At 38.1% G+C, this 24050-nt stretch overlaps 2 protein-coding genes and 2 non-coding genes across 7 annotated transcripts; 1 reads left to right on the top strand and 3 right to left on the bottom strand.

The window, feature by feature from the left end:
• Positions 1 to 1504: 1504 nt before the first annotated feature.
• On the top strand, positions 1505 to 9521 carry pgd (phosphogluconate dehydrogenase). Its single transcript, XM_038306049.1, has 13 exons — positions 1505 to 1663; positions 2051 to 2126; positions 2215 to 2394; positions 3326 to 3391; positions 3477 to 3595; positions 3696 to 3765; positions 3855 to 3989; positions 4147 to 4336; positions 5195 to 5325; positions 7336 to 7469; positions 7904 to 8003; positions 8311 to 8433; positions 9010 to 9521. Exons 1-13 carry the CDS (start codon positions 1656 to 1658, stop codon positions 9127 to 9129), a joined length of 1452 nt encoding a protein of 483 aa, XP_038161977.1. The 5' UTR covers positions 1505 to 1655; the 3' UTR covers positions 9130 to 9521.
• Positions 9522 to 10814: 1293 nt separating this feature from the next.
• On the bottom strand, positions 10815 to 10886 carry trnae-uuc. The gene has a single exon. It is a non-coding gene; the product is annotated as a tRNA-Glu (tRNA).
• A 3967-nt stretch (positions 10887 to 14853) lies between these two features.
• LOC119797098 lies at positions 14854 to 15068 on the bottom strand. The gene has a single exon (XR_005282548.1). It is a non-coding gene; the product is annotated as a small nucleolar RNA U3 (small nucleolar RNA).
• Positions 15069 to 17473: 2405 nt separating this feature from the next.
• On the bottom strand, positions 17474 to 23829 carry tardbpa (TAR DNA binding protein a). 4 transcript variants are annotated; one of them, XR_005282547.1, is made up of 7 exons: positions 23116 to 23828; positions 21982 to 22145; positions 21724 to 21864; positions 21473 to 21643; positions 19624 to 19708; positions 18689 to 18829; positions 17474 to 17951 (listed from the first exon to the last, which is right to left on the bottom strand). XR_005282547.1 is itself a non-coding variant. In XM_038305970.1 (6 exons), exons 1-5 carry the CDS (start codon positions 23354 to 23356, stop codon positions 19235 to 19237), a joined length of 1191 nt encoding a protein of 396 aa, XP_038161898.1. In that variant the 5' UTR covers positions 23357 to 23829; the 3' UTR covers positions 17474 to 18829; positions 19192 to 19234. The 4 variants fall into 4 exon arrangements, 3 of the variants coding, with proteins under 3 accessions (XP_038161898.1, XP_038161899.1, XP_038161897.1); XM_038305970.1 differs by having other exon boundaries at positions 17474 to 18829; positions 19192 to 19708; positions 23116 to 23829; XM_038305971.1 differs by having other exon boundaries at positions 17474 to 18829.
• Positions 23830 to 24050: the final 221 nt, after the last annotated feature.

The raw sequence follows: 24050 nt of genomic DNA, 5'->3' as shown, positions 1-24050 counted from the left end.
TCAATGTGAGATGTTGCTTTACAGAATAAATAAAGGACCCTTTATGTGGTTTCTTTAAATTTTTACTTTTCATTCATAGATATTCTGCGCTCAGATTTGTTCTGACATTAGACTGGTTTATTTTATAGTCACGTTTATGTGATCTCCCACAGATTCTATTTTAACTCTGGGTGTTTTATGGTTTAAAACAAATAATTTCACATTAAAGATATTATTGGTATCTTATTTCTATGCACTTGCAGATGCTGCAAGATAAAAGCTTTATTTCCAAGATTAACAAGATTACATAGTTGTGCCATGTGAACTACTGGTCTGGATTAACTTCACATATCCACATGACCACTGGCATCAGCTGACAGAGCAGCAGCCTTAAGTCAGCTGATGTGTTTTTAGCTATATGCCATTTGAAAAGGTTTTATATATATAATTACATATATATGTATATATATGTGTGTGTATACATGTATATGTGTATGTATGTATGTGTGTGTCTATATATATATATATATATATATATATATATATAGTGTATAAATGTGTGTATATATTTATATGTATGTATGTGTGGGTGTGTGTGTAAACAGTTATCCTCGTATTTATATCTTTTTTTTTTTTTTTTTACCAAAGAGTAGTACTGATTCACAGCAACCATTGAGATGAAAAACAGCTCCCAACATTTCTATAAGTTAGTAATAGCAAAGCAAATGACCAAATCCTCTAATCCAGTTTTTTCAAAGATTTTCAGGATGAATAAAAACAAAACAACTTTTATTAATTACAGTGCTAATAGGCCAGTTAAAAAGTTTCTCCACTTATGAAATAAAAATTAAGATAAAAAAATAAATTTATTTCAAAATACTTGTGTTCAATTTGTTTTTATTTTATTTTATTTTTGTGTAATTTTTATTGAAGAAAAAATAAACGGCAAAGAAATGTATTTCAACACTTTACCCATCTAGTTTTTTTTTTTCCATATCTAGTTTCAATAGCATTCATGAATGTTTTTGCATGGTTTAAATATTTTTTTGAGTATTATGATTTGCACCCTATCTAATAGAGAAGGAATAATTGGGAGCGATTTCATTGTGATAATACATATTAAAATGTACAAACCATCCAAGTATTATAATCATTGGCCAACAGTGTGGTAAGAGCAACTTATTAAATGTCATGTATGATTATTATGTTTAGAAATTCAAATATTGTTATAAAATATTAATACATTATTTTTAGTTAACTAATTAATATGACTAACCTTAATTTGATTAAATTTTCAAAATATAAAAATAAACTTTGGGTCATTATTTACAAAAAAAATTGTTGTGTTTTTGGCAGTCACTCTTCAACCAAGCCGTACAGCTTTAATAGTAGTGGTTGTAAAATGATTGAGCATGAAACCAGCCAATAGGAGACAGGATACCTCTGGTCAGGGCTGGAAACCAATCAGAGTTCTCAGCCATCATGCGCTTGTGCCATCTAGGCGGCCTCTGATTGGTGGGTGCTGTAAATGGGCGTACGTCACCTCGTGCGTCAGGTTTAGATGAGAGCTGTTGAAGAAGGAAGCGATCATCGAGAGAGAAGAGAACCAGAGGAGAAGCAGCTCGAAACTCATTGTACCCATTCTCACCTTCCAGCTAATATACCGGAGGAAAAACATGGCTCAGTAAGCTTTCTAAACTCACTTTACAAATAAACACAGTTGAACAACGTTTCCTTGTAGTCGAACGTTACATTTTTGATTTGACAGAATATAAAACAGTGTTCGTCATTTTTGGTATTTTAAGTAGTGTTCTTACTAAGTAATTGAAAAGCTTTTGTTCGAAGTTGAAATAAAAAACTGACATGATTTATAAAGTGTAAAACTACACGGATTAGAGACCCACTAGTCCCAATGCATTCTGGGAAATGAAGTCATCCAGGGCTTGTGTTTTTTAGGTATTTGATTATACTAAAACAACCAAAAGAGAAAGATGTAACAGTCTGTTTTAGTGTCTTACAGTTTGATGCCAGTACATCAGGTCCAGACATGACATTTCTTCTGTTTTCACAGAGCAGACATTGCACTGATTGGGTTGGCCGTCATGGGCCAGAACCTCATCATGAACATGAACGACCATGGCTTTGTGGTAAGATCCCAACTTTGTTTTGTTGACGCTTTTCTTAGTAAGTGTATTTTGTTTTGTCCTCCTCAGTAAGAACATCTCTGTCCAACAGGTCTGCGCCTACAACAGAACCGTGTCCAAGGTGCACGACTTCCTGAAGAATGAGGCCAAGGGCTCCAAGGTGGTTGGAGCCGAGTCCCTGGAGGACATGGTGTCTAAGCTGAAAAAGCCCAGGAGAATCATCCTGCTGGTCAAGGCGGGGCAAGCTGTGGATGACTTCATTGATAAACTGGTTTGTGTTTTTCTACCAAAAATCATGTTTAAAAAAAAAAAAAAAAGCAATGCTAAATTTGGAAGTATTTATGAGTAAATATGGGGCTTTATAAGATAACCTTAACAAACGCACATAACAAACTGACCTAATTGCTTTTATTTTAAACAAATGAGCAGCAGTGGATCCTACTGCTGTTTAATGACCTAAATTACACCAGCAGCAAAATATCAGACCTCTTTGCTGCCCCGTATTTTATAAAGTAATACTAGAGGTATAACAATGAAATGTTTGGCTGCTAAATTTATGCTGCTTTCTTTCTGTCAGAATCTGCTCTCCGCTAATAAATAGTTTGCCAACCGTTGTTTAAAACAGTGCTCCTTTAGTTTTACTCTCTGATGGTCAGTGTTTTTGACAACAGCCAGGCTATTCTTGTAAGCCATGTTTCAGCCTGCTGACAGTCAGTGCTTAGCTACAAGCTAAGCACTGACTGTCCATTTCTTATTGATAAGACTTGAGTGCATGGATCAATTTGCTAGAAATGGAAACCTGTCTATTCTCCTACAATTTTCTCCAACTGATCTGCATTTCTATTTTTTATTTTCATGAAGTGCAGGACAAGTTCTACATTTTCAGTCTGTAAACACAACAGAGAGAAAAAACTTTAGGACTTTTTTTGTTGTTTAATAAAGAATCAGTGTTAAAAGTTGGAAACTTTAATGCATAATTAGAAAGATGCAATTTCTTCAAACTAATTTTTTTTTATAGTTTTTCTAAAATCAGGAAAAAATAGTTATTGGTCATGAAAAGCTTGATTGATGCTGCTCTACCTGAAACCATAGGAAACGCCTCCTTTGAAATATTGGCAGTAATTAAATTCTTTTTTTTGTTTGTTTTATAAACCTTCTTTCTGGAAAGTGCTAATGCTTCCTCTCCACTCCATTCATTGTAGGTTCCTCTTCTAGAAGCTGGAGACATCATTATCGATGGAGGCAACTCTGAGTACAGAGATACCACAGTGAGTTACTGGGAATGACGGTTTGGCTGAAATTGTGTATTTTTCAGCATGTTTGTTCATAGTTGCTCTTTGGTTTTAATCACAGCGGCGCTGTAAGAGTCTGAAAGAGAAGGGTTTGCTGTTCGTTGGCAGTGGAGTGAGTGGTGGAGAGGAGGGAGCTCGTTATGGACCCTCGCTAATGCCAGGGGGACATAAAGAAGCCTGGTGGGTCCTAAAGAAAACAAGATGTTTCGTTTTTTTTGTCTTTTTGAAAAGGTTATACATTTTAGTAACGTGGTAAATGTGTTTTTTATTCCTTTTTAAGGCCGCATATTAAAGACATCTTCCAGAGCATCGCCGCTAAGGTTGGGACAGGAGAGCCCTGCTGTGACTGGGTGGGTGCACCGCTTTCTGTTTAAATCTTTTTAATGGAGCACACAGAGGCCTCACTTTGTCTGACTGTTGTGATTTGTTCCTGGGGCAGGTTGGGGACGAGGGTGCGGGTCATTTTGTTAAAATGGTCCACAACGGCATTGAGTACGGAGACATGCAGCTGATCTGTGAGGCCTACCACCTGATGAAGGATGTCCTGGGCATGGACCACGATGAGATGGCACAGGTGGGCTCATGTCACTACTCACTGATAGAGCAACACTAGCCAGTATGTAGATCTGTAGTAAAGAAGAACGGATTCAAGTTTTTTTCCCACAAACATCCACTGTCAAATTTTAGTCTTGGCGTGTTTAACCTTATTCCTTTTGTTTTCTAACGGCTAGGCATTCGACGCCTGGAACAAAACAGAGCTGGACTCCTTCTTGATTGAGATCACAGCCAACATCCTTAAATACAAGGACACTGATGGGAAGCCTCTGTTGCCCAAGATCCGTGACAGCGCGGGGCAGAAAGGCACAGGGAAATGGACGGCCATTTCAGCCCTGGAGTACGGCACACCTGTTACTCTGATTGGTAAGAAAAAAAAACAAGGAAGTCCGTTGGTCTTCCTGCAGTGCCGGTTTCTTGCAGTAACTCTGTTCTTTAAGATAATGTAACAAAAGGAATCAGGGCACGCCTGTCAGGATTACAGCATCTGATGTTTATTTAAAGGCAAAGGTCAAATTTGACGGGATAGAAAAAGTGTTCCTGGTCAGTATGAATTTGCAGGTAAGAAGATTTGAGGGCTTTTCTTACAGCCTGCTCCTCTCTAGTCGCATAAGTGGGATTTGGATTTGTTTTTTATTGTTTGTTGTGTTTATGAAAGACAAGGAGCAATGCTAATATAAAAAGAGGGAGAGCAGCTCAGAGATCAGCTCCATGGAGAGCTGACTGTTGATCATTGGTAGAATGAAACTGGCCCGTTACCAAACTCATCCAGGCTTTGTCAGGATTAGCTTTACTTAATGCCTTTCACTCCGTTGCTGTCGGCTGCTGAACTGAAAGAGCCTCATTGTCTGAGATCTGATCCAGTTTGTGCAGAGGAGCAGTGTGCATGGGCGGATTTCAGATTTCTTACTACAGTGTCCTCTTGCATCATCTGTCTGGGCAGTTTGTTTTTGCAAAGTCATGCTGACTAAACTGAGTCTTCACAGTAGAAATGGATCTACTCTTTAAGGTTTATTTTTCCTTCTGTCAGGGTGACCCGTCTGGTTTAAATAGTAAATGACATGATATGTTTAATTCATTTCCTGTGTTTGACCTGAAAGATTTCCCGTCTATTGACCCTAATTTTAATGTGGCAGAGAAATCCAGACAGCTTTTTATAGTATAAATGTTGCCGGTCTGTATTCATCCACCTTTTTTCCTCCTTCCTCCCTCTCTGTAACTCAGGGGAAGCTGTCTTTGCCAGATGCCTGTCCTCTCTGAAGGATGAGAGGGTGGAGGCCAGCCGCAGCCTCTCCGGCCCCCAGGGGGTCAAATTCAGCGGCGACAAGGCGGCTTTCCTAGAGGACATCAGAAAGGTAGCTTAAAACCAAAACATCTGCATTGGATTCCTGTTTTTATTTTAAGACCATATGGCTTTGAAGAGAAACCTTTATTTAAAATAATAATAAATTAATTTTATTTTTCTAAAAGTTGGTATAATAAATAATCCAGCTTGTATGCAGATTTCTGTGCGCTAGCTCCAGCTGCTCCACTTTAGGCGCACTACTGCCACCTAAAGGGCTGGAGTCAGTGTCTTACTTTTATTACTTTTAATGCTACGTTCACACCTAAAGCAGCAGAGGCAGCAAAAACGTGGGTGCTGCTTCATTTTTGATGCTTGTACAAGTTTAGTTCTGACGTGCAGCTGAAGCATCTTTGCTGCTCTTGCTGTGTGGTTGAAAACTGGGGTCTGATGCGCGTTGGGCGGAGCTACCCTAGCCTTTCTTTGCCTGAAACAATAGCAGCTATATTTGCTGTGATCAGTGGGTAAAAATTAGTTTTTAAATGAGAAAGTACACCTGAACACTTCATCAATGCAGTCAGTTCATCCAGATTACCATCCTGCCTTCAAATATTATTTCTGTCAGAGCCGCTCAGATCCACTCATACCAGCGGTGCGCTGTCAGTAGCAACCCCATTCAACAGCAGCCTCTGGCCCAGTCGTCTCTTCGCTGTTTGTTGCAGTGGCTGGAAGGCGTTTTTTTATGTACGTAATCCAAACTGCAGGCTCCAGGATAATAAAAGCGGACGTGTTTATCAGTCAAAATTGCTTTACCAAGTAAAGCTTTCTTTAGTTTCTGCTTTGGGGATGAGCATTATGGGACTAAAATTTTATTGTGGTCCATTTTATTGTTCAAAATTTTATAAATTAATCATTTATTGCTCTACAACAAAACTGATAATCTATAAATTCACAAAATCCCTGACTCTTCTTTGCTATAAACATATTTACATAAAGCTAGAGCCCCCCCCCCAAAAAAGAACTAATTGCTCTGAACTGATTTCTCTGACACCAGTTTAGGTTAGGCTGCTGAGTGAAACTTAACTCTAGCATTTTACAGTCCATCACTTGGAGGCATTGGTACCAAAATAGTCACCAGCAAAGGAATCAACTCAATATACTGGCAACTTTTCTTGGACATTGTTCACTGTTGTTATGAAGATTTTGAGCTAAAATAAATCAGCTGGAGGGTTGGAGTTGAGCTTTTTTGGCATCGTAGGATCTCTCAAAAAGTTCTGTGTTTGAATCAAAGTATTATTAAATCGAGTGAGTCTTTTATTTAAATTTTGCCTTTATACAGATCATATCTAATTTTGAAACAATGGTTTTATCGCATCAATCAGTTAATATTTATTTAAAGTCCTGCTACAGCTGTCTGTAATGTTCTTTTTAACTCACTTTTTAAAGACATTTCTGTTTGATAAGCTTTCTTTTTAGTGACTTCTGGGTTTTAAAACTGGGTCCAGAAACATTAAACTGGGCTTGGCTTTACATTGAAATGTACAAAGCAAGTACAAACTTGCTTTGTACATTTGAAAGTAAGAAATTAAAGCTGAATTTTATTCCAAATTCCTTTTTAATGTATATATCTGAGGATTAATTGGAAGGATCTGCATTCATTTTAAGGTAATCCAGTGTATTTCTTTTTCAATTCTGAGGATTTGAGCTGATCTAGGTTTGTCCAGATAAAGTTAGCAGATTACTGAATCTCATACCAACATTAGCACCATGTTGTCTCACGGGTTAATAAAAAAAAAAAAAAAAAAAACTTCATTAAATAATGTAAATATTTGCAGAAACAAAGATGCAGCCTGGACAAGAACGGTATCTTGATAATAGAAATAAAGGAGCTGCAGCTTATTTAAAATTCATTGAAATGTGTTTAATGTTGTTTAAACTAATTAGGTTAACAAATTCCACAATTAGCAACTCTTGAGCTAATCCTGTCTTTTAACCAAATTGAACAAGTGGATGTCTAGACTCCTGCATAGCAGCAAAGAAAGTATTTTTTTTTTCTCTTAAAGAGATTGTTTTTGTTTCCCAGGCTCTGTACGCCTCCAAGATCATTTCCTACGCTCAGGGTTTCATGCTGCTGCGGCAGGCAGCCAAAGAGTTCGGCTGGTCGCTCAACTACGGCGCCATCGCCTTGATGTGGCGAGGAGGCTGCATCATTCGAAGGTTTCATCTTCATTATTAACACCATGTTCATCATCCCTGCTTTGCTTTTTAATGATAATTTAGTAGCTTCCTTTATGTGATTGTAGCAACAAAAATGTATGGGTTACATTTTTTTTAGAGCCTGAGAAAAAGACGCTTTCTATCTGTGTTATAGAGGAAGTTAAATCAGTTGTTTTTATGTGTTGTAATGTGGTGATTTTATTGAAAGAAAGCCTGACCTCGTCTTTACAACCAAATGGGCTGTAGAATGGCAATATTGTGGTTGCAACACTTGTTATCTTATCAAAGCTTCATATAAATCTAAACCAAACGCAGCAAACCTCAAGGTCAGCGGTTTATAGCAGATTTATGTTGAATCAGGTCCAGTAAATTCCGAATTGATCAGTTATTGGTCTGTTTTGGTCCAAACTGCTCCCTCCTCTCTCTCTCTCCAGTGTTTTCCTCGGCAAAATCAAAGAGGCGTTCGACCGGGACGCTGACCTGCAGAACTTGTTGCTGGACAATTTCTTCAGTACCGCTGTGCAAGACTGCCAGGTATGAGGAAGGAGGAAGCAGGAAAACACCAACTTGCAACAGCTTCTTGACTAAGACGTTTATTTCCTCCTTTTTCTCTTTTTTTCGTTTTTTTTAAACAAAGAATGCAGTGAAGCAAAAGTTAGTCTTTGTGTTGTAATGTTCAGCTGTTTCTCTTGAATCCAGAACACTGGAAGGCTGAGTGAATTCAGTCCAAGTTTTTAGAGAATGGAAAGCCTAGATTTACAGTCTATTTAGACTTATATATATATATAGATAAATATACTAGTCCTGCTCCAGTGTTAAAAATAAAAGCTTCTTTCTGTAGGAATCGTGGCGCAGAACTGTCAGCGTGGGCGTCCAGCACGGTATCCCAATGCCCTGCTTCACCACAGCTCTGTCCTTCTATGATGGATACAGACACGGCATGCTGCCTGCCAACCTGCTGCAGGTGAGGAACACCAGTAGCTGCTGGAAAAAACTCCCACTCTTTGTTTCTGGATTCACCCAGATATTTGTGAAGGTTTCTACTACAGAATACTCTGTAAGGAACCCAGCAGATGAATCAGGGAGAGAGCAGTGGAGACATTTAGGTCACAGTTTGTGTAGCAGTCTTCAATCCATCAGACCAACAGAGGGATGGCTGCACCGTTAAACTGACAAGCCAGCAAACAGGACCAGTTACAGAATAAGGCCTTTGGGTGATGGGGAGGAGCAGCATTTATCCATGGCAGGTTCAGACAAATCTGATTATTCAGAAAGAGGAAAATTATTGCTGTAAGACTCCTATTAGAAGATGAACTGGTATTTTGTCCCAAAGCCCATAGAAGATGCAGCAGAGGAAGAGCTCTAATCTTATTAGTCGCTTTTACTTTAACTGCTATGGATGAAGGGGAAGTTTTTGGTTGCATTGTGACAAAATAAGATCAAATATGCTGTAAGACAAAAGTAATTTACAGGTTTTGATCATCAATCATTAACAAGAGGCTACAGAGGCTTATGATGCTTTTAATTATTTTCTTTTCAGGCCCAGAGGGACTATTTTGGAGCCCACACATATGAGCTGCTTTCAAATCCCGGGCATTTCATCCACACCAACTGGACCGGCCACGGTGGGAACGTCTCCTCCTCTTCCTACAATGCTTAATAGCCATCATCACCTGGTTTAAAATCACAAAGGAAGAAGGTTCGAGTAAAAGAGGATGTCGCTTGGAGGGGAAAATAATGCCCCAACTTCCCACATTCCAGCGTCATAACAAACATCAACAGCCAGCTTCATCCAGACTTTTACTCTTCACCGACCCTCTTGCAGTTCATTTATCAAGAAGTGGGACCATAGATGGTGTTTGTTGCCTTTCTAGTTCTGATCTGTTCTAAAATATAAAGAGCTGCAAAGAAGGAGAGGCGACAAAGTGTTGACCTTATCTGGATATCAGCTAGCGTTCATCAGTCGTGATGGGCCCAGAGTTAACACTGGATTAAGGTGAAGCGTTGCACTGATCTGTAAAAGGCTAAATAAAGATCTCAATCCCTTCATAATTAGCTTTGATGGTCCTTACACCGTGTGAGCTGTGAGCAACACTGAGGTTTGTTTGTGTGGAACTAAATAAAGCAAAACATTAGAGGCTCTGGTAGGCATATAAACAGGGAAATCTGTAATACTATCGGCTACCAGCAGGGGAACTCATTGCCACACTGGGTTGAAGCCTTTATTTTGTTTAAGGATTTACACATTTCATAAGATTTATTTAAAAGATGCCAATGTGTTTAAGGAGACTAACAGTAAAAATAGAGATAAATCATCAACAGCTGATGGGTAATTATTCCCACAGAGAAAATGAATGGCTTTATGGTTTGGCCATACAAAGGTTTTTCCTTAAAGTTTTAAGATGAAAATAATTTCACTCATAAATACAAAAAAAAATTAAACTCAAACCCACCCCCCTTTGTTATATTAGTGTGATTCCCTTAAAGTGCTACTATAGCAGCTCTGACTGAGCTAGTCAATAATGTGGGTTTGCAGATTTTAGCTGGTTCCAGAGGCTCCAAAGTCTGCTTTAGCTGGCATCAGCTGCCTGTTCTGAAGCCCCTGTGAGGTTCATGGTAGTTCATAGCACTTGAACGACCTTAATTAAAGCTACAGTACTATGAATGCTGTAAATGTGGAAAAGTTTGTATCTTATTCCCATTTATCTGTATTACTGATGTACATCCAGGTGAGACTGCTCCAGTAATGCCCCCTGCTCTATTTCAACTTATTTTCTTGCTTTTATCTACTTTCTGCAGCCTAACGTGATAAAGCTGCAGTCGGCTCTCATCCACTCATGTGCATGAATTTCATCTTCATTTTGGGCTTCCAATTATTCCTTTTTACTCATTTGCAAGGATAAATAATACGACTAACAACCAGGGGGAGTAAAAAAAAAAAAAAGACTTTTGAATTTGCTGTGCAAAAAAATATACAGAAAGGCTAAAATATTTACAGATACCAAAATATAAGACATAAAATATGTTCTCAATTTCCAACCCCTCAATGCAGGGGCGATATCCTGCATTATTTCATTGTGTCATTGGTTACTTTTACTTTGGTTGTCTGTTGACTTCTTTTTGCCTTATGACAACAGTCATAATAGTCTGCTTGTGAAAGCGAATCTGTTGGGCTACCTCTGCAACATCTATTACCAGACTTATAAGTAAATAAACGGTTAAGAGGAATGGAGAAATAGACCGGATACTGAGGAGGTGTTTCATCTGGGTTGGGAACAAGGATCCAACAGTCGTTGGCCCTCTGGGAATGTCGTATGGGAACTGATCCTACTCAAAACAGTGAAGTTCCCACACCGGGAATTGAACCCAGGCCGCCTGGGTGAAAACCAGGAATCCTGACAACTAGACCATATGGGATGTTAATGCCTACAGTGATGCACTCAAAAAAATTCTCCTCTCCTTTTACCAACTTCTATATGTATGTATAGCTTAAATGGACTAATGAGCTGCTATAACACATTTACCACAGCAAAGGATGAAGCATCGTAGAGCAGCTGTCATCACACCTCATCTTGCCTTCGATAAATCCTACTTTGATGTTGGCATAATATTCCTCTTCACACGTCACCCTGATCCTCCTGTGTAGGTCTGATCTTTGATCTGGATGCAGATGCAAAATGGTTGATAATTTATTTCACCAACACACTAAGACCAAAGAGGAATCAGGGTGAGGATCTCACTTTAGTGTAATTGCAGACCCCGACCAATAGCAGAAGCGTTGTGAGGGGTAAATGGAGACCCACATATGCAGTTGTCTGAATTGGAACAGAAGCCACACACTAAGATGATGCATAATGTAGCAGACGGTTGATTTCACTTTAACCACGCATCTGACTGACATGCAAACCACTCTGGATTCATTCAGCAGCTTGCTCTAACATCTGCCTTTATTTTCTACTGTTAAACAGACCAATCTATAAGACAAGCAGATATGACCTGAATTAAAGCTTCAATAATCTGGTTGCATAAGCGCCCATCTTCAAACTAATCCTTTGATTGGATTATAGAATTCTGGGTTTTTTGTTAGGAGTGGGTCAGCAATCTACATGGTAACCGTGTTCCCACTCTGTGACATAAGCACTTCCCAAATGAGTCAGAGTATGATGAGATCTAATGTTTTTATCAGATACAGTTCTGGACTTTAACTAGGCCATTCCTAAACTTCAAAGTTCCTCTCCTGAGGTTATCCTCCAGCTAACTTGTTGACTTTGGCTTTCTATCAGATACTTGAAGGTTTTAACTCAATGGTGACAAACCTCATATGATTATTAATATTTTTTTTTATTTATTCTCTCAAAATCCCCAATTCCACATAAAGAGAATTCAACCTGTTCTTCAGATAATCCATAACTTTTCATTCAAATCTACCTTCTGTAATTGTTACTCAAACAGCCTCACCGACAAACTTTTGTTATTATTATTAGTTTTTTGCTCAGTATCTTTGTGTAAACTTGAATTATTAGTGACATTAGTAATGTCACTGTTTTCCTATATTTTCTCCACTTATATTTGTCTTTCATAACTATTATATTTGGTTTAGATTAGATTCAACTTTATTGTCATTACAATTACACAGGTACAGGTACAAGGCAACGAAATGCAGTTTAGGTCTAACCAGAAGTGCAATATTATATTCTTTGGTATCTTAGTCTTGACTGACACCTTTAAACAATTACATTTTTCACAACCTCTTATTTATATTAATGACAGTTGATGGTAGATGATTTTTTTTTTCACATCAAAAAATAATGGGATTTTTTTTACTTTTGAGATCCACTGCCGCTCTAAACTCAGTTTTAATTCACTGGTGAGCAATAGCTACTATCAATATTATGATAAGACTAAAACTGACAGATTCAACTGTTCATTTTAAATCCATCAATGAACAGGCTTCCCTGAGTTCTCCATAGATGTTTGTTTTCAGAGGAGGAAGAGAAAATGCAGTGCTGTCGCTCCAATTATTTTCCCTACTGCCAAGAACTGTTTGGTGGAGACAGAAATGCTGTTTGATAAAAAATTATAATTTAATGATCAAATAAATTAGTATTTTCCTGAAATTTGACACAAATACTGAGACGATAAATTTGACTAAACTTCTATACAGCAAAAGAGTGACAGATCCTTGGTGCTTTTTTTCTATCTATAAACCAATGAGCCATTATGTCTGTGTCTACCAAGTGACACAAAATACTTTGGGTTTTCCTGCTTCAAAGGTCACTGACAGCTAGATTCTGTAAAGCAGGCAACATATAGATAACTTCTCACTTTTAATCAAGTTTGTATACGTTTATAAGCAGTGCTTAGAATTCTTAAAGTTGCAGTAGTATTGTTATTGTTGTTCCCTTGCATAGAATATGTGCAGCTCTGGAGCCAACATGAGGTTCTTTGTCACTTCAGCGCCAAAGATAAAGATTCAAGTGAGCAATGTTTTATACATAAAGAAATCATAAAAGGTATTTTTTTACGTGATGTCTGCATAGGTTCCACAACAGGAACTATTTAACATTATTGTCTTCGGGCCCTTCATGTCACTGGAGTTCAAATAATATTATTGCTGTTCTTGTCTTTGACACTTTTTTTTATGTCTTTCTGAACACATACCAGGGATAAACAGCAGTGTCAGAAATGTCTACAGGGTCACCTGTATAATCCTGCCTTTCCTTTATTGTATTTTCAAATATAAATTTGTTCTAATCTTCATTATGTGTATGTTTTTTAACCCTATATTCAGAAATAGGAAATCTTAAAGCAGCTTGATTGAGTCTAACTTTGAAACAATGCGCAACAGCACAACCTGCCGGTGGGAGACTGTAACTACATCCCTATCTGATAAACTGAAATTACTACATTACAGTTCAACATGTACTATGTTGGATGATATCAGATAATTGTGTTCTTTTCACTCCGGAACGGTGACACATTCCCTTTGGAAAATTAAATATATAACTGCACAGAAACCCCACAGATTTTAAAATGTCCCATCTGCGCTTCCTTCTTCATAAAAGGAGGCGTAACTTAATCAAAGCAGGTGATTGGATAACAGTCTGTAGATATTTCCTAACTGATAGCAGAATTTAGACGACCTTTAGTTACATTTACTGAGGCAAGAGAATAAAACATTTTGTTTGAATGAGGAACCGGGGAAAAATTCCAGCAAAGTAATATGAGAATTTGTCTTAAATATGCTCCACCATAAATATTATGGGGCTGTATTTCGGAAGAGGTCTAGGGCCACTGGAAAAACAGAAAAAGTTGACTGATTTTTTGTTGAACATTTTGTTTGAATGAGGAACCGGGAAAAAATTCCAGCAAAGTAACTGATTTTTTAATCTTATTTCAGTATGAGAAAAAAGTCAGAATTCTGACTTTAATCTCCGATTTCTGACTTTTTTCTCAGATTTCTGACAATTTTCTTAGAATTCTGACTTTAATATTAGAATTCTGATTTTAATCTCAGAGTTTTGGATCTTAATGTAGATGGGCACCATGAAGGAAGAGATGTGGGAGCGCTGAGCTTCTCTGACAAAGATGTGAGTTGTTGGGAAGGGCCAGTAACACAATGGTGGAAAATGAGAGAATTAGGTGACTTTTTACTTGCCTGAGGGGTCCCCGGTGATACTATTTCATTAATAGAAGCGCAGAAGGTGATAAAAACAAGAGAGCTAGTTTAGTCTCTAAAATAGACATGGCTACGGCTTGGTGCTAACATGTTTGTTAGCTGTCAGAATTCAGAGATTAAAGTCAGAATTGTGAGAAAAAAGTCAGAATTCTGACTCTTTTTTCTCATATTAAACTGAAATATTTAAAAATCTGTTAACTTTTTCCCCCATTGACCCTAATACTCTTCCATACTGTGTAGAATAGAAAATCCATTTACTGTCCCACAATGGGGAAATTGTGGTGTTTACAGCAGCAAAAAAAAAAAAAAAAAAAAAAAAAAAAAATAGAAAAAATGTATAAGAATAACAAAATAGTGAAGAGTGAAAAGATAAAAAATAAAATACCGTACTGTAAAGTGTTTACCGATATAGAACTGTGCACCTGGAGAATACATAACACACATACAGCTACGCAAATTTTTACAGTGACCCATAGGCGAGTAGAAATCAATCTGAGCAGTCCTAAAGCATACTTTAACCAAGTACATCATTTAACTTAATTCGTTGAATTACAGCTATTGTTGTAAGTATCTCTACCTGCAAAGTAGATGCTCCGCTGATGATTCAAACTTTGTCACATGCATATACTAGCAAAGTTAAAATTACTGAATCTCACAACTCAAGAAATATTTATTTCACATGTTTTCTTTAACAGTAATATAATAACCACTCTGACAATACTCCCTCCATCGCTGCTCCAGCAGGAGCAGTGAACGGTCATCAAAAGCAAAGATCACGTGACAAAATCTCCAATCTTTACCAGCTTCGCGCTCAGGAAGAAGTATCGTTACCTCATCATCGTGGTTAGCGAGTCCATACAATTTAGGAGCACATTTCTCAAGTTAGAAACTATAGAAATAATCCCTGAAAGTATAGTCTTAACTGACCATGTCCACTCCCCTCATTCTAATATGACCGCCATACCTTTCTCTGTGATGGTGCAAATTACACGTGGAGCGTGTTTGTTTCATATTACAAAGTAGAAAACAGACACATAGACAATGACTAGTATAACTTATAAGGAATGTATTTAACAAGTAAAAACTAAATTTAATGTAAAGGTTGGCGTTTTACAAGACTTGCACGTTGTCTGAAATTACCCATAATGCATTGCGAGCTCATTATTCCGCTCCTCAGTTAGGACTTCAATCCCACCCACCCAGCAAAAACAAAACCAAAAAAATAAAATATATATAATATAAATAAAAAATATAAATAAAAACTCTCGCATTCCTCTGTCGGCTACGAAGTCCTCTCCGTTTATTTACACGGTTACATCTCAGTTTAAATGTGATCTTGTGGGCAAAAACAGGTTTTCCTGATGCTGATGTTTAAAGTTCAAGAAGTTTACAGGCATACAGACTTTTTGCTGACCTGTTTGTTAAATTTTAGTAGACCAGTATAATTAAACACATGTATCCACACATTCTCTGATAATATCCAGAGTAAGTGGCAAGATGCTAAAAATAGCTTTATGTTTTAGCAATGTTAAACTGTAAAAGGAATCTCTGTGTTTACGCCTTTAAGCTTTCTCTTTCCCTATTTTTTTTCCTGAGAAAAGATCACATTCAAATAAAACTGTCATTTTTATGCATTAAAAAACTATGAGACATGGCAACAGATTTTGACAGAAATCTTACTCAGATCAGGGAAATGGCTTGTTATACATAAATGGCAGCGCTTACTTCAAAAAGTCAGCCCATAATCCCGCTTAAAGAAGCATTTTATACAGACAACCTGCTACATCATCACATCATACACGTTTGTACAATGAAGAGGCATCACTAACCCCAGCCTCATCAAAATAACATGTTGTTCAGGTTTGAGGGCACTACGAATGCACAGTGACAGAGCTATCTGTTAACAGTCTACCCAAGCCATATTGGTCTCTATTAAAGCATCTCTGCTTCTGTCTCCTTGAACCCCAGCCGGCCTCAGCAGATGGCCGCTCACACTGAGACTGGTTCTGCTGTAGGTTTCTTCCTGTTAAAAGGGAAGTTTCCTCTCCACTGTCGCTACAAGCATGCTTAATGTGAGGGATTTCATCCGAGTCAATGAGTCCATGCAATCAGCTGGTTTTCCTTAGATAGAAAACTTTGAATCAATTTGACTGTATGATCTGGTTGAACTGTAAAGTGCCTTGAGATGTGTTGTGAATTGGTGCCATATAAATAAACTGAATTGAAATAAATAACAATTCCAAATCCAATGATATATAAAGAAGCCTGAAAAACAATAGACAACAGAAAGTTTTTTTTTTTTTTTACTTTATCCTTCAGTTATGGGGGAAAAGGAACACAATTGAAGGATAGAGCAGAAACAGAATATGAAAAAACACGGTCTACATAGTTATCAGTGCAGGGAACAGTTTATACTGTAAAACACAATTGCTTCTTGTTTACATGCAAGTGCTATCATTAGTCTTTAAGTCTGATAATTCCCATTTCTTCAACAGCCTTTCTTCTGCTGGATACATAGCGAAAATGATCTTAAAGTTATTTTATCTTATTTTAAAGTTAAAAAACTCTCATTGCACTGACAGATCATCTTATTTTTCTGCTCAGATTAGGAGCGAATAGTTATTTTAAGAAAAGTTTACAAAGTTTTACCGTACAAGATATTTTTCAATAAACACAAAAATTGAAAATACAACTTAATTTACAAGCTGCACTTTAACTGAATATAACCTTAAAGTTATTTTTAGGAATCATGGTTGTTTGGTGGAATTATGTTTGCTTTAAAATGAAATGTCAAAAAAGACAAAAGGTAACTTTTGTGCTTTAGTTGTCAATAAAAACGACACGAGTCAAAAACATGTCATCAGGGTGACTCTGTCCCTGACAGGTACCATTATAGGAAATCAATAATTACATCTATGGGATGCATAAATAAATGTATTTTTTCTAATTTAATCAGAGTTGCATTTTAAACCGTTGATTGGTGCCTGGTAGAGGCCATTATATAAACTAATCTGTTGGTGGAGGTTAATGTGCTTGTTTAAGTTACCTGGACCTTTAGCTGATTGAGGAGGTGCTACACGTCTCGAGGGTCAAAATGACAAAAATCTCGACTCTGGGTTTGATAGATTTTTAAATTCATCAACGGTATTTTGGGCCGAAGACTAAATAAAGCAACAACAAAAAAAATATGTTTTGTCCAGATGGGAACAGGGCAGGTGCTGTAGCACCCCCTGGTGTCCATCTGTGCATAATACAATATATATTAAAAACCTCACTAACCAACTCTTTCCAAAGACAAATCCATTTTACCAACATCGAGACCAGATATTATTAAAAAAAACTATTCTTTATTTTACAATGCAACTCTAGCACCTCAAAACAAAGTGGGATTTTGCACTCAAATCTTTAGACTGCAAAATGAAAATACACTTCACGAAAGTAAACAGCAGTTAATCTATCCTGCTGCGCTAATACAAACCTTGACATTGATAGTTTCACATTTTATACTTTCATATATCAGTGACTTGTGAATGGGAATATGTTCATGAAAATGTTCCAGTGAGGTAGAAATCTTAACAGGGCAACACTGACAATTTAATACGTAAATTTAACTTGATACAATATCTGAAGAAAACAAACATGTGATTTGATCATTATACCATCTAAATAAGTGGTTGAATTTTTCTTGCTAACGAGGCAAAGTAGATCCTTCCGTATTTAAGGCGGTTTCCCGTTCATCTTCAGCACAGCAGACTCCAAACCAGGGCTCAGAAGAAAGCCTGGCTTTTCCATATCTGTCGAACCTAAACATGTGAATTAAAGTGTTGGCAGTTCGATTAAAGTCAAAAACAAGTCTTTGTCAAGAGGGTATTTTCCTCCTAGTCAAATTAAGTTTTATTTCACACTTCCCTTTAATTCACAAAACATAGAAAATGCATTCAAAACCACTTCAAACACAAACTTCCAATGGGATCTGTTCAAACATTCACCAGGAACATCGCCCAAACTTCAGCACTCTTTCTGTGTTTCCCCGCCTGCACACAGACTTCACAAACAAAGTCACATTTTCACACAAACAGGGTGGTAACAAGGAGAAAATAACACAGGCATTCACATCGAACTGGACAGCAAGAAAAGATCTACTAAAATATATAGATATTCAAAGCACTTGACAATTCAGTGTTTGTTTGTTTTTTTGTAAAGAATCAGGGTTGGATAGAAAACGATATGAGAAAGTAGAAAAATCTGGGCTCTTGAGATGTCAACAAATGTCCTTGTGATGGTCACTGAGAACACACACGTACTTTGCTTCTTTCTCTCACACTCGCACAAAAAGCCACAGGTTCTTCTCATCTCTCCCAGGCATTTGTCTTTCAAAAAATAAAAATAAAGCACAAACAGTACTTGCTTTCCGTCCTTTTGCTCACTCTCATTCAGTCCAACACCGAATCCATTCATCGAGATCAAAAAGCGACAGTGGCAGACCCTATATCCCGAAAAATAAAAACAGAAAAAGAGAGGAAAGAAAGGCAACACCCACCGTCTAACACTGTATACGCAGACTGAAGCTGTGACCTCGGATGATAAAGCATTTACATGTGGGAGGAGGGATACTGAGATCTGCCGAGCATTGCAGCCAATGATGTGACTCCTCCCGGGAAATTGTGAAAGAGTTGGTGAACTGCGGAAGAAACGTTCATGAAGGCGTTTCCAACAGAGGAAATAACCAACCAACCAAAAAAAAAACCCAATATAATGCATAAATATATAATTATCTAACAGCCAGCGTACGACGGACTGCAGGGAGACCTAAACACTCGTGCATGTTTATAAATAGTTATGGTGCATGCACAGTCATCTCTTCATAACGTATTCTCACAAACAAAACTAGAAAGTTTGGAAGATTCCTCAAACTAAACTTTTCACCCATTCCATGTATGACTACACAGCCACACAAGTAGAAACGTTCGCTTTGATAAAATAAAAGGCAGTGTTTCATTTTTAAATAAAGTATAAGCACTTCCTTCCTGTAGGTGTACTTACCAGATATGCCTAACAGAAAGAGAAAACGTCAACCCTCAGCTGTCTACATTCCCCAGCTAGAAGATTTAGACTCCATTGATGTGCCAAAGCCGGAGCTGAAGCCGCTGTTTGAGGCGGTGTTGGTGCCTGCACCCCAGCCGAGGCTAGCTGAGCTGGGGCTGCTGTAACTGGTGCTGGCAGAGCTGTATGTCTGATCTCTGGTCGTAGAGGCTGTGCCTGCCGCCGTGGTCAACCCCTGCTGGTTAGCCAGCATGCCCATCATTCCCCAACTGCTCTGCAGTGCTGCCTGAGCTGCTGCCACCATAGCTGGGTTAAGACCCAGAGCCCCAAAGTTAACCCCTCCGCTGCCGCCACCTAGCCCCCCACGATTACTGCCATACCCTTGACTGAACCCGCCAGCCCCAAACCGGCCCCGATCCATCATTTGCCTACTGTTATTGTGTTTGGGCTCAGCGTTGGAGATGTGCACGCTGACGCCCTTGATGATCAGGTCCTCTCCACACAATGCCTGGGCAACCTATGGGAGAGTGAGAGTGAGTGAGAATAAGAACCATCACAGCCAGTTGTTACCTTTTAACTATAGCTGTCTGTTTTATACTTAGTACAGTTGTGTGTTATCCATAAATACAGTGCTTTGCAAACGTATTCACAGCCTTCAATGTGTTCTCTGGGAAATTAATTTGATAGCCCAGTTATTATTATTTAAAATTGAAATAAAAAAGCTTGATCTCTGGCAGATCATATAAAATTAATCCGTCAACATCAACTTTTAAGCCTCAAATTTCATATTGAATTTTGTAACTTCTAGCAGGTTTTCCTTCCAGGTCTGCCTAGTTTTTAACTGCCCAGCTTTCTGTTCACACTGACCACCATCCCAGTCCCTGGTGACGAAAAGCATTCCCTCAGCATGATGCCACCCCCTCCATGTCTAACAAGGGAAGTGGTGGTCTCATCTGACCCAGGCTTAAAGGAATAGTACACCCAAAACATGATTAGCCTTAATTTTCTACTCACCCCCATGCTGAACAACACTCTGGAGTACTTTTTTGATATCTCAAATGCATCTGGAGATCTGGGAGGCTTCTTGCTGTCTGCTGACATTCAAATAATGGAGGTCCATGGTGCCCGAGACAGAAAGGTCCATAAAAGTCCACAAAAAACGTGTCAATATTCCTCCATACTGCTCGTCCAATGTATTCCAATTGTCCTGAGTGGGTAGCATCCAGAATTTACTCAAAACGAAGTCATTTAGAATGTTTTTAGAGCATAAACAGTAGTGTACAGGATTTCCTAAAAGCGCGCACGTGCACGTTCACGAAGCTACGGAAGCCGGCAGACCAAACCAGCGCATTCAGCTCGGCAAAGAACTCATGCTCTTCCTCAACACTGAAGTCCTCAGACATTTTTCTTTCGTTGTTTCTTTCTTTGCACAGGTAAACAGCACATTTCTTCTTCTATGCTTGCATTATTGGCAGAGCAGACGCTGAATGCGCACTTTCATCTGGTTTGGTGTGCCGGCTTCCGTAGCGTCGTGAACGCGCATGTGCGCGCTTTCAGGAAATCCTATACACTACTGTTTATGCTCTAAAAACATTCTAAATGACTTCGTTTCGAGTAAATTCTGGATGCTACCCACTCAGGAGACTTGGATTACATTGGACGAGCAGTATGGAGGAATATTGACACGTTTTTTGTGGACTTTTATGGACCTTTCTGTCTCGGGCACCATGGACCTCCATTATTTGAATGTCAGCAGACAGCAAGAAGCCTCCCAGATCTCCAGATGCATTTGAGATATCAAAAAAGTACTCCAGAGTGTTGTTCAGCATGGGGGTGAGTAGAAAATTAAGGCTAATCATGTTTTGGGTGTACTATTCCTTTAAGCATGGGCTAGCTCTTTTTTTATATATATATATATATATATATATATATATATATATATATATATATATATATATATATATATAGAAATTTAAAGAATTGACATGGATTTAAATCTCTGATATTAAATTATACTCATATGGAGTTTATTACCAACAAGACTTCTTCAGGTAACTGCTTAAAATGAATTTTATTCATATATATATATTGTAAATTTCTTTTACAGTTATGCACTAATTTATGCAGAGCTATCATAAAACCCACAAAATACACCAATGTTTGCAGTTTTAAGAAAATGTTTGACAGATAGGAATACTTCAGCAAGGCAAACTTTTAATTCATATTTTTGAACCTTATAATATAAGCATTTTCAGTGTAAGGGGAGGGCAGCAGTTCATACCTGATCATCAGCAAATGTGACAAATGCGAACGCCCGGAAAGGTTTGGGAATAAAGACATCAGTGACCTCCCCATACTGCATGAAGTACTGCCTCAGATCATCTGTCGTCATGTCCTCTGTGCAGCGGCCCACAAAGATTTTACGGCTCCGCATCGGTTCATCAGGAGATGCCTGATAAAGAAGTTTGGTCTGAATTAAAAAATAAAAACAACAAAACATTGAGAATGTATGATAAATGGGGTCCAGCATACCTTTGAGTTTGGAAGCTTACAGTCACACCATCGTCCATCAATCATGTGTCTCTGAGCAATAACTTTAGTTTGTGTCTCATAGTCAGCAAAGCGGACAAACCCAAATCCTTTTGAATTGCCAGTTTTTGCATCCCTCTTCACCTGGAAAAAGCAAAGAGCAAGAATAAAAGCTCCATCGACATTTTAAAATAAGCCCTAAATATTTTTAGAGCTGAAAAGGCAGGCTTAAGAGGATTTAGTTGGATGAAACATTAGTACCTGTACCATGATGACCTCCCCAAAGGTACTAAAATAATCCTTCAGGTCTTGTTCTGTTGTTTTCCAAGGCAGCCCGAGCACTATGAGATCAGATGTTTTCTGAAACCCTCTTTTTACTTTAACAGCCGATGCTGCGTCTATTTCCTCCATCTTCCTTTTGTTATCTGGGAACAATAAACAGATTCTGACATAAGAAAAAAAAAATAGACCATTTATTTTATTATCAGTTGTTTTTATATAAAGCTTTGTTTTTCTGAAGTCCACTTCTCCCAACAAAGGTGACAATTTTTTCTTACCTAACTCATACACTTAATTCAAGCACAATTGTAGCATTTTTCTCCAACGGACTTCACATTCAATCTTGAATCAAAAAATTTTGCATATCATGTAACCTTTACATCATCGCTTTTACTTCACCTGGTAGTTAAGTGTTTTTGTAGAACTCCTCACATTACTGACTGTAAAATGCTTAAATCATACATGCACTGGAATGTATTATCAGGATCATGAACATCAGAAATTACTTTAATCATGCGATTAAAAGCAGGTGTGAACTGGGGGGAAATATGATGTGCAGTGTGGCTAAAAAACTTTTTAATTTAAATATTAAGACCCATTCATTCAGGCATCTGAAAGGTAATATTCCTTAATCTACTAATCTTTAACTTATCATAGAAATAAATACTTTCCTGACTTTTTAGGGATATATGGAGGAGTATGGCTAACTTTCCCTTTTTTTTTTATCTTCACAGTAAAGTTTTTTTTCTTTTGTTAATTTCAATTGATTGTGGAATTTGGTCCTAAAGTAACAGCTTTACAACGTTAGGCGTGTTGTTTCTTGGACTTGAAAATTACCACTATTTCCCAAGCATGTCATTCAGTTGTGCAGGAGCAAGTTAATGACTCAAGTGTGTTGCAACAGGGGAAAAGAGAACATGAGTAACAATGAGAAGGAGTACTTCCTAATGCAATGCAATGTAAATAAACAAGAATAGAGCTAAAATACTATCTCATACAATGGATTTTGTTTAATATCCCTAACAGATATAATTAATGCAGTCAATGCAGAAATTAAGATAGCTCGTCACATACGAGTCTGCTTGTAAACAACGGGAAAAAAGCTTCCTATCTCACCTTTGGGGTAGTTGACGACATAGACCAGGTTTCCCCAGCTGCTCTCTGGTGCATGCAGGACTCCCTCTACCAACCGAACTCCCCTCATGCACTGGGACTCCGGGTTTCTGTACCGCAAACCACAAGCCCCTGGGAACTGGGCTGACACCGAGGAAAGCAGAACAGTCCCATCGTCCTCCGAGGGGATCTCCATGGGCTCCTCATTCTCATCCTCAGCCACCCGAATGTACAGCTCTGACATGTTGCTTCGGGTTGGCCGAGCGCTGAACCGACAACAGTCAGCCGATGACGGAGTTCGAGTTAATTACAATGGTACACGTAGAGTTTGAAGATCCCCGAACTTGGCTTAACTTTTCTTCAATGAAAACTAAATTGAAAGACCAAAACGACGGGAGTCATAAGCGGACAAACCGTGCTTATTCGATAACTGAAACATTTAAAAGCTGGCGGTCATGACAGTGAAACGTTTCCTCCAAACGAAACACGTAAACAAGTTAGCCAGCTAGCCGAAGAGCTAGCAAACTCAAAGCGGCTCGAAAAATGAATGACTGTGTTTAATGTCAGCGGACAAACACGTCGTATTCTAACATAAAAGCCTCTAATCAAAAACACAACATAAGCAAAAACGTATACAAGCTGTTACTTTCAATGAAATTTGATGAACGAAATCTACACAGCTACACAGGGCTAACAAAATGGCCGCTCACCTTGTTAAAATGACATCATCGACATGGAAGGGCCCACTTTCAGGATTCTGGAGGTGGGTCAGTTATTCATACAACAAACATGTTGACGGGATTTAAAACCCTGACAACAACCACTTAAGAAATTTAACAGCATTGTATTTGTTGATGGTTGTGTAAATGTGTTCGCGTCTTGCAATTTTCGTTTCGCAATATAAACAATATTGTCGTCGTGTGGCTTCCCCTTTAATG

This window comes from Cyprinodon tularosa, unplaced genomic scaffold (assembly GCF_016077235.1).
Source record: "Cyprinodon tularosa strain WSP-4 unplaced genomic scaffold, ASM1607723v1 ctg57, whole genome shotgun sequence".
Lineage (NCBI taxonomy): Eukaryota > Metazoa > Chordata > Actinopteri > Cyprinodontiformes > Cyprinodontidae > Cyprinodon > Cyprinodon tularosa.
This window is presented reverse-complemented; position numbering and strand designations above follow the sequence as displayed.